The sequence below is a fragment of the Priapulus caudatus genome, unplaced genomic scaffold (assembly GCF_000485595.1).
Source record: "Priapulus caudatus unplaced genomic scaffold, Priapulus_caudatus-5.0.1 Scaffold1676, whole genome shotgun sequence".
Taxonomy (NCBI): Eukaryota; Metazoa; Priapulida; class Priapulimorpha; order Priapulimorphida; family Priapulidae; genus Priapulus; species Priapulus caudatus.
Genome location: NW_014578737.1, coordinates 15,235 through 25,988, shown reverse-complemented (window position 1 = coordinate 25,988; position 10,754 = coordinate 15,235). Strand labels below are relative to the sequence as shown.

The 10,754-nt window shown below is 41.6% G+C and overlaps 2 protein-coding genes across 4 annotated transcripts in view; one reads left to right on the top strand and one right to left on the bottom strand.

Moving 5' to 3' along the window:
• Nucleotides 1-4,139: 4,139 nt before the first annotated feature.
• LOC106817312 lies at nt 4,140-7,698 on the bottom strand. 3 transcript variants are annotated; one of them, XM_014821974.1, is made up of 4 exons: nt 7,559-7,698; nt 6,935-7,120; nt 5,826-5,949; nt 4,140-5,415 (listed from the first exon to the last, which is right to left on the bottom strand). In XM_014821974.1, the coding sequence occupies exon 4, from the start codon at nt 5,284-5,286 to the stop codon at nt 4,294-4,296; it is 993 nt and encodes a 330-aa protein (XP_014677460.1). In that variant the 5' UTR covers nt 5,287-5,415; nt 5,826-5,949; nt 6,935-7,120; nt 7,559-7,698; the 3' UTR covers nt 4,140-4,293. The 3 variants fall into 3 exon arrangements, with proteins under 3 accessions (XP_014677460.1, XP_014677461.1, XP_014677462.1); XM_014821975.1 differs by lacking the exons at nt 6,935-7,120; nt 7,559-7,698 and adding an exon at nt 6,650-6,670; XM_014821976.1 differs by lacking the exon at nt 7,559-7,698 and having other exon boundaries at nt 4,890-5,415; nt 6,935-7,273.
• Nucleotides 7,284-10,754, top strand: part of LOC106817313 (squalene monooxygenase-like) — an 11,162-nt gene continuing 7,691 nt past the window's right edge. Inside the window, exons 1-2 of the mRNA XM_014821977.1 lie at nt 7,284-7,293; nt 9,716-9,800. Of these exons, the coding sequence (XP_014677463.1) occupies nt 9,717-9,800 (84 nt within the window). The 5' untranslated portion in view covers nt 7,284-7,293; nt 9,716. The remainder of the gene's footprint in view (nt 7,294-9,715; nt 9,801-10,754) is intronic.

Genomic DNA, 10,754 nt, shown 5'->3' with positions numbered 1-10,754 from the left:
TCTCTCTCTCTCTCTCTCTCTCTCTCTCTTTCTCTCTCTCTCTCTCTCTCTCTCTCTCTCTCTCTCTCTCTTTCTCTCTCTCTCTCTCTCTCTCTCCGTCTCTCTCTCTCTCTCTCTCTCTTCTCTCTCTCTCTCTTTCTCTACTCTCTCTCTCTCTCTCTCGCTCCCTCTCTCTTCCTTCTCTCCGTCACTCTCTCTCTCTCTCTCTCTCCTCTGATCAGCACGCCCTCACCTTGGTTGGGTTTTGGTCCTGCACGACCCAGGCCGGCCACTCTGAGAACCCGCCAGGCCGTAGCCCCCATGCATGCTTGATGCGTAGAACTTCTTACGGAACCACTCGTCTCCCTTCATTGCCACGTGACGCGTGTTGACGATAACGACCTGGTCACCGCAGTCCGCTAACGAGCAAGAGATCATCAAAATATGCTTACTCGGCTAATGAGCGACAGATTAAAACAATGTCGTGTGACACGTTTCACAGTGTACTAACAGAATTGATGAATATAAGGGCATAATACTTGGACTCTGAAATATCGTTTGATATATTTTCACATGTACTTACAGAACGGATGATATATCGGCTTGTGTTTTCCCATCAGGTATATCTTCACCTTCTCAGCGATTGCTTTTGGGTGCTGCCATTTTGCGTCGAACAGCCACCAGAACCGGCTGAACTGTTCCCATTGCTGAAAAATAAATTACGAGAACCACAAATAAGCGATGACACATGACCGCACATAATTACATATTTACAGTTGTATACGTCACATAGGTCACACTTTTCTATAGAAGGACACCTGTCTGTAAAGGCACACCTGCCTCTATAAAGGACACCTGGCTATAAAGGACAGCTGCTCTATAAAGGACACTTGGTCTATAAAGGACACCTGTCTATAAAGCCGAGAACAGGCCTGTCTATAAAGGACAGCCTGTCTATAAAGGACAGCCTGTCTATAAAGGACAGCTGCTATAAAGGGACACCTGTCTATAAAGGACACCTGTCTATAAAGCGACACCTTGTCTATAAAGGACACCTGTCTATAAAGGACAGCCTGTCGATAAAGCGAACCTGGTCTTAAAGGACACCTGGCTGATAAACGCCGACACCTGGCTATAAAAGTGACACCGTCTATAAAGGACACCCTCCACCCGCCCCCGCCCCCGGGCGGGTCCCTGTTCTATAAAGCCCGACACCTGTCTATAAAGGACAGCCTGTCTATAAGGACAACCTGTCTATAAGCCGACACCGTCTATTAAAGCGACACCTGGTATAAAGCGACACCTGTCTCATAAAGCGACCACCTGCTCTATAAAAGCGACACCTGTCTGATAAAGCGACAGCTGTCTATAAACGCACACCTGTCTATAAAGCGACAGCTGTCATAAAGCGACAGCTGTCTTATAAAGGACACCTGGCCTATAAGACACCTGTCTATAAATGGACACCTGTCTATAAGCCGACACCGTCTATAAGGACACTCTGTCTATAAAGGACAGCTGTCTATAAAGGACACCTGGCTATAAAGCCGACACCTGTCTATAAAGCCGACACCTGCTCTGCTAAAGGGACACCTCGGCTATAAAGCACACCTGCTCTATAAGCGACACCTGGTCTATAAAGGACACCTGGCTATAAAGGCACACCCTGGCTATAAAGGACACCTGGTCTATAAAGGACAGCTGTCTGATAAAAGGCACAGCCTTGTCTATAAAGCGGACACCTGGCTATAAAGGACTAGCTGTCTATAAACGCGACACCTGTCTCATAAGACAGCTGTCTATAAAGCCGACACCTGGCTAATAAAAGGAACACAGCGTTGCTCTATAAAGAAACAGCCTGCTCTATAAAGACACCTGCTATAAGGACACCTGTCTATAAAGGCACACCTGTCTAATAAGCACACCTTGTCTATAAGCGACAGCTGTCTAAAAGCCGACACCTAGGCTATAAAGGACACCTGTCTATAAAGCCCGCACACCTGTCTATAAAGCGACAGCTGTCTATAACAAGGACAGCTGCTCTATTAAAGGACACCTGGCCTATAAAGGACACCTGTCTATTAAAGGAACACCTGTCTATAAAGGACACCTGTCTACAAAGCGACACGTTGTCTATAAGGACAGCTGTCTATAAAGCGACACCTGGCTATAGGACACCTGTCTATAAAGACACCTGTCTATAAAGGACACCTGGCCACCCTATAAAGGACAGCTGTCTGCTAAAGGACACCTGTCTATAAAGCGACACCTGTTCTATAAAGGACACCTGGCTTAAAGGACTGTCTGTAAAGGAAACCTGTCTATAAGCGACACCTGCGCTATCAAATGGACACCTGTCTATACAAGGACAGCTGTCTATAAAGGCCCCACCTGCTCTATAAAGGACACTTGGCATCAAATGCATCAATTATTATGAGGGTGCGGAACGTCGGCCGGGGGGGCGTTACATTTCCCACTTTCCCAGCAAAAAAACACCCCATATCCCAAGTATTCCCAGCTTAAAATAAAAATCCCAATTCCCAGCTTCCCAGGAAATTATGTAGACATGTTTCAGGAAATTCAGCTAGTTTAGCTTTTCAAACACTAATATTTACATACTATAAATTTATCTGCGGCATAATTAATAAACATAAAATAAAAAATTAATACATTAAATAAAAATATTTAGCGCCCCGAGAAATTGAATATCCCGACAAATTAGACACAATTTTTCCAGATAGCCAGACAAATTTTTAGAGGGTCTTTCGCCACGTTTCCTGATGAACTTCTGTTCCGAACACGGAAATTTATGCTGACATTTTCCCAGTTCCCAGGGAATTAAAATGGCCAATCCCGCGTCCCGAAAATACCCGTTCCCCCCCCCTCTTATATACACGTTACACATTATACAGGTTTGACTGGCATTAACCTTCCCTTGTATACTACCAATAGATGATGGTGGCGTCTATACTGGTGCAGGTGAAAAGTGCGTCAACAATATTAGTGTGTAGTTGTTTCTAAAGTTGTGAGATCACATCAGTGATGTGATTGTGAGTGCAGGACGAAAACAAATTAAAACGGAAAACTGTATACATAGCAGGGAAAAAAAAAATTTTAATTTATTTTTTGGGGGCTACTTTTCAAGCTCGCGTGCATGAAAATAGCACTCTAAAATTTGGTTTGCATTGAAATCTATGCAAATTTACGGGGGCTCTTTTGCCATTTCCGGGGCTCTTTTTGGCATTTCGAGGGCTAAATCGTCCCGAGCCCCCGTGTATTTTTTTCACTGATACATAGTTCCCACGTATTCGGCAGCTGTTCATTTGTTTCTTCCGGCCGCCGTGATTCTAGAGAAGTGAAAAACATTTTTCGTAGAAGTACTTTTACCAGAGCTGACTGGTAATCTGATTTCAAGGGAGAAGGTGCAACGTGTTATGAGACCTGCAGTTCATCAGCCCCCAACAGCAACAAATACTGCAGACATAATATGTATATGCCAGACACCGTACAATGAAGAAGTTGACAATGTTGTTAGATGTGACAATGAAAACTGTGTCTACAGATGGCTTCATTTCACATGTGTCAACATAAAGAAAGCCCCAAAAGGGGTGTACTATTGTGCCGAGTGCAACGAAAGAAGAAAAACTTGTGTTCACTTAAAGTGGTCCGATGTGACTTGACGGACAATTTAGCGAGTAGTTAATTTCGCAGTTGGAGAGCAGAATATATAAGAGCATGTTCGCATGGAGGTTGTTATTTTCATGCATTGTCATATGTAATTGGTGATATATAATAATGTATAATAATAGGCACGTAGTATAATATATATATATATATATCGGCATCCGTTCATCTGCGCGAGATGGTGGATCTATATGCAGCAACGTATCACCTCTGGTGAGGCCACTCAGTTCATGCTGCACTTTCGTTGGCATCTGTCCTGGAGCTGTTTCAGCCACTCTGCATCATGATGGGTAATTCCAGCCCAAAACTGATGTGGTCATGTCCCCCTAGCGTCACCTTCCCCGGTGATATAGATGTATAATAATGTAGATAATATGTGTCATATGTAATGGTGGTATATAATAATGTATAATAATATGCGCATAGTATAATACTATATCAAATGAAAAGGTACAAATAAAACTAACTACAATATATAGAATTATTTCAAAAAGTTTTTTTCCATTTATTTTATTTATTTTCTACATATATATATACATAGCTGTGGGTATTGAAATTTCAACCGAATATCATTTACCAAGCCTGAATATATATCCTTAATAAAGCAATACATTTGTACATTCAGTTCTTCTAATTAAAGGAAACCACCGATTCACACATATTTGTTAACCCACATGCAACTGTTGCTATCTTGTCCACTACAGGAACTGCTCCCTCATCGCTAATCAAAAAGTCAACTGGCAGCTTTTCCTGTAACATCTTATATTTATTTCTTACAAGCCCAATTACCCGTTCTACATGTATCCTTACATGGGCAATTTGTCTTGTTGTCTCTACATCAACAGGAGATAATTGGGAACGCCCTTTTGTAAAACTCGGAATGTTCACTTGTGCACAACACAAACCAACACTATCGGCAATGTCAAAACCTCTATCGGCTAAAACTAGGTCACCTGGCAGGAGTTTATTCAATAAGCCACAATGCTCAGTGATATATTTATCACTGGCTCTGCCACCATACGCATTAGACAAAAATGATATAGAGCCCTGTGGTGTAATTCCAATCAAAAATTTCACTGTATTATTGTGCTTGTATGATGACCAAGTCTGCGCTCTGGCAAGAAGATTTTTAGGTCGCTGAATAAACACTTCAAAACAATCTATTATTACTGCTGTCTTCTTTCCGAAATGTTTCCTGAATTCTAGAGGCATTGTTGTCTGCACATGCAGTACTACCAAGAATGTCCTTGAAACTGTAGATGTTGATGTTTGAAATCGATATGCCAGGTCCTGTATAGGGAGGTTTAGCTTAATTCTCATGAGGGTCATTGTCAAACGTTCAAATGATCCTAGATTTGACCCTTTCACGCTAGGTATGAAGTGCACCACAAGTTCCAACAACGAAATTAAAGCCAGGTAACTAGGTAGACCCGTGTAGTACTTTACTTTCTCATCATTCCCCTCGAAGCTTTCTTGAGAATATCTAAATGAATTTAACTGAGACTTCAATGCCATATTCTCAGTCATGAGACGCTGAACCTCACTGTCAACTTGGCTCTGGTTGACCGGAATTGCGACTTGTGGTTTGGTGGTTCTGTTTTCCCATCTAATCGAAACGTACATGGCTTTCCACTGACGGATGGTGTTGCTATGTGTTCCGGTTCTGACGGGCCTTGTTCGAACAGATCTAGAAGAGTCCTAGCTGCGCTGTGCTTCTCTCTAGTTTCACTTCTTCCTCTTATTCGGTTGTACCTATCAATTTAAAGAACAGTTATTTTATTAGACCAAGTTACAGAGGTAGAAATTAAATTTCGCACCCCGAAGTTAACATATGTTTGTAATGTGTTCATTACACAGGAGTGTATATAATATAGAATTTAGAATTTAGATATAAAGTAAAGATATATAAGTACACAGAAATGTGTTCAACAAACAGATCATATATTCACCAGTCTATAACCAAAACTCCACAGAGCCACATACGTACACACGTAATAGTTCCACCCTTGTAATAAATTATTCATCTTTGTAATAAAATAGCCAGTCGCAAACACTTGACATGCCACCCTTTTATTGGAATTGTCTGAAGTTTGATACTATGGAATTATATAGTTTTAGAGCAAGACAATCTGTATACATACACAAGTACATATAAACAATACCTTTTTAAGTCTGTTTCCCCCTTCAAGATCTTTTTATGTGAGTTCCTTAGAGTCAGTGTGTCCGCAAGCAGCAATGTAGGAGCCCAGTCGGGATGTGAGCGGTCATACAGGTCAGCTGGTTTACCTACAAGAAAAAAACATAAATTTTTGTTTATTATTACTACAGAGACTCCCCGACTTACGAACTGGTTCGGTTCCGAGCGGTCGTTCGTAAGTCTATTTGTTCGTAAGTCGAACATATGTACGTACGTATATTGTACAGTAGTGTAGTATATGTACGTGTGAACATCGAGTAACCTAGAAGTGTACATAGTGTAAACATATATGTGAACACAGGAATTGGCGAGTCAAAATCAGGAGGGCGATTGTGTCTTTTTATTTACCAATATTGACATTACATACTAATGGATTTCAGGGCAAATTGTTCGTATCATTCATCGAAAGTTCGTAACTCGAATGTTCGTAGGTCAGGGAGTCTGTATACTAAATTATTTAATAATGGGCCATTTTCTTTTCTATGCACAGGCGTGTTTTTATTCTATCAAATGCAGCATTTCCATTGAAATTTGTGATCACCTATCAGACTAGCTCTAGTACTATAGCCCGCGTTCATAAACTGCCGCAGGACTATAGAACATTCTCTCACAGATTTCGTAACACCACCTGGTCCCAATTGGTTCCACAAAAAATGGCTCAGAAAACGCAAAATGATCGGGCTTTTTAACACTTATTTATCTACATGGACATCTCACCTATCTTTTTGAACACTTCCACAACTTTACACCATGTATTTATACATTTATTCCTAAAAGTCTTAGCACTACCTGTGTTTCGTTTTCAAATGCGGTTGCTCTGCTTATGTGTACACGCCTGACGTCACCCGAAATGTAGACAAAACACATGGGTAACTATATGATTCAGCCTAGTACATTTCGGGTGACGTCACGCGTGTACACATAAACAGAGCAACCACATTTGAAAACAAAACACAGGTAGTGTTTACAATAGTTTTACAATTTTATGTGAGTGAAATATGTTGCGTCACTAGATACATATTAATCGTGACTATTTGTGAATAAATTCTGTCATATATATTACAATTACAATACCTTTCACAAAATGATCCGAGCAGACCTTGGAGTATTTCGATGGTGCATTCTTCCTGTTTATATTTGCGAGCCAAACTCGACGTCTCTCTTCGCTCAAAATCCTCGTCTGGTCACCTTCATGCAGTCGGACAATAGGTATCGTGTAGAAACCACGCGTAACTTTGCCATCTGCTCTATTCCTACAACCTTTAATCCAGCAAGAGAGTACCATTTTTTTTCAAAATTGTGATTATCGTGTCACTCTTTGTTCACCTTGACCTGCTTACCAAACAATATGGCCGCCCACATAAAGTAACCCGGATGTTATGACGTCACATGGGAACTAATCAACTAACTATGTAATCGGCAATAGAATACAGGTACCGGTATTCAACAGAAAAGATATAGTTTTGAAGTTGACGTATTTTTGACAAACGTATAGTGACGATTGTGTTCATAGTTGATGGCTTGCTCGGATTTCCTCTGATCACCAAGCACATACACTATAAATTTATAATACAGGCAACAATTAATGTTATGTTCAATCAATGAACTTGGATTGGATCGTCGTTGTTTCTGTTTGTATTTTAAGTAAATATAGAAACAAATGCCCTGGCATTAACACTGCCGCTACAACTACGTTACCTTTACACGCGCCCCAGCCATTCGTAGCAACGATCAGATAATTAAGAGCCCAAACGTTTAATTATATTCGTAACACTCATGTGTGATGTGAAATATCATGACAATGAAACATGTACGCTGCCATTTATGCGAATGCAGCGCCACGGGGATCGTACGCTGAAAAGAGAAATGGTTTTTCATTGGTTGATGTAACATCGCATGAGCCGTCGGATGATGGCATTATCCGCGTACCCTGGGTCTGGCGTGCGTACACTGAAGTGTCACGCGTAGTGTGACACGCACAGTCGGCACGCGTCGGTGTACGCACGCCAGACCCAGGGTACCCGTATGGATGGAGGATGGAGTAGTGTACGTCATGTGTTGTGTACATGATCATGAACACTAGTGTACATGCATGTAAAGAACAACACAACTAAAACAAGTAAAGTTACAGTGTACAAGTAAAGTTAAGTAAGTAAGTGTTGTATAGCTCTAGTAGTAGTAGTAGTACTAGTAGTACTATAGCCCGCTTACAGCCGCTATTGCCGTTGGCCAGCAGCCACTGCATGCTGGCTGCGAGTTGGTTAATTGATACAAATCTAGTTAATTTTTTAATTAAATATTAATTAAGGTTAGGGTCACAATGGCACCATAAAAGTTTTATTAAAACAGGAGTTTCAGGCACGTGATTTGTATTAACCAATGGGATTTGGGAGGTATGCAGGCCCTAGCTCAGCTGCGATCGAGTCTGGCTTCTGCTGCTGCTGGCTGCTGGCTTCAAGTTCTACTGCTGTGCTGGCTTCGCTGCCAGCGGCAACTGTACGTGGGCTATAGTACTAGAGCTAAGTGTCGTAGTGTTGTACAGAGGTGATGTGTACTTACTGTACTAGTCGTTTGCTCTACCGGTGTAACCACAGGCACTTGGAACGCCTCAATAAAAAAAGGTAAATAAACACGAAATATATTTACTACCAAACTCTTAATGTTTCTCTACTCTATTTCGCCTATAATCACCTGTAAATGCCACTGGCAGCAAGAACAAGTCGGCACCTGCAGCTACAGCACACACGCGGCCATTGACTATATTATATAACAACGTTGTTATGTAGTCAATGGCCGCGTGTGTGCTGTAGCTGCAGGTGCCAGCTTGTTATTGCTGCCAGTGGTAAATGCCGGTCAAATGCTCATCTGCAACACACAAGTACACCGCACGCTAGCTGCTGCACACTGACACATAAATATATATTTATGTGTCAAATTTATGTGTCAGTGTGCGGCGGCCAGCGTGTGACAGTGTGTTGCAGATGAGCATTTGGACGGCATTTACAGCAAATTGTCCGCAATAATAGGTGAAAGAGAGTAGAAAAACTTTGGTAGTAAATAGATTTCGTATTTATTTACCATTATATTTTATTGAAACGCTCCAAGTGCCTGTTGGTGTAGCTCCTTCCCTGTAGCAGGTGCGAAGGGGCTATACACCGGTAAAGCTATATGTGGTCTTAAAGGGACAGTAGCCTCTAGGATTTTACTGCATACAGCTGTACTTACTGTATAACAAATCGTCTATACCCACACGTATTTGTTACCAGATACCTAATTTAATTGTTATAATTATTTACACAACAACGTTAAGAAATTTGAACGGCGCCATATGACACCCGTGACCGTGCTGCCACCCCGAAAAAGTTGCGTATTTGACAATTTATTTTGCAGGTTACAGACCGAGGGCCAATCACAAAAGTGCAATTATATTTATGCCTAAATGCTATTTAACCGAACAATATTCATTTTAGGGCAAATTTATCCATATCTTATAACTGAAACTATTTGTCGTTTATAAGATATTACAATCCTTTTGCTTTTAAATGAATAAATAAGAAACACCCTCGGTCTGTAGCCCTTGGTTGTAAAGTGGTTTTGCGCAATTTATCAGATCGTGCGCTTTGAGTGGCGCCACCGTCGTTGTAATCAAACTGTAGTCGTTAGTTTTAAAACATTTTTTAATAATATTTCTAATGGTGATCGAACCATGAAACTTTTTATGTAGCGTAATTATAACCTAAATTAGCTGGGAATAACCCTAGAACCTAGAGTAAACGATCCTTTTAACTTATGACATGCTCTTTATACCAATCGGGACAGTAAGTGAACATGTATCTAACATTGATCAATTCACAGGATGATATTTTCGGCTGGCCTGCTGCTTGTAACATGTGGAATTGTGTTCATAACAGTTCTACTGGTCAAGGTATTCAATTACAAGGTAAGTAAAGACGACTCAAAGGAACAGACGTGCACGCGCATTCATGAATTCAGTACGCCACTAACTCACGCCAAGTATACCTATTAATCTCTCTAAGAAGACCGTGGAATTCAATCTAATTATTTAATCTAGTGCCAACTATAATCAAAGCTCTCCCTATTACTCCTGCAGGCTGTGTTCTATTGTTCCCACCATTTTTTTCTATGAAGCACCAGAAAAAGTCATGTTACCACCAGGTGGCACTGTGAATGTCCTTGCTTGAAGTCCCATCAGGGAGGTACATTCCTTTTTTACCTGGGAAGAGTGGGCTTCGAGTCACGGTGCTGTAGAGAATATAGCACTCATTGTAGAGCAGTGGTTCTTAACCTTTTTTGAGTCATGGACCCCTTTGAGAATCTGGTAAGAGCTGCGGACCCCTCCCCAGAAAAATAGACATATGCACATAAACAAGATAATATTTATGCGCCTGGTTCACGGACCCCCTGAAGCCCATCCACGGACCCTAACAGGGTCACTGGACCACAGGTTAAGAACCCTTGCTGTAGAGGATGGCACTCACTATGTCAGGTTTTTTTAGGGTCTAGGGTTCGAGGCCTGGACCTCGGTCGCTGATGTTATGGCTATACTCAGGTCGCTTTGCGTACATATCTGCACTAATTCAGGGCCGTAGCTTGCATGCACCCTAAGGTATTTGCCCCAGATAAATGTAGATCTACATATTACAATTACATGGTCAAAGGCGGTCACCTTTGCAGAACACACCGCAGAGCACGCAGGTCGCGGGTCCATGTTTAATTTATCACTCGTAGGTGCCTAGATGGCGCATAAGGCAGAGATCGTCAACATTGTCGGTCCGCTGCTACTGGCCTCAGCATGTTCCATGACAGATAGATCACACATCTGCAGCTCCTTCTCGATGGTCCTTCTCTGGGTTTCCTTGAGTCTTCCCCTCCT

Coding starts and splice junctions, on each gene's coding strand:
- LOC106817312 (XM_014821974.1), bottom strand. CDS start 5,286: ATGTACGTTTCGATTAGATGGGAAAACAGAACCACCAAACCACAAGTC.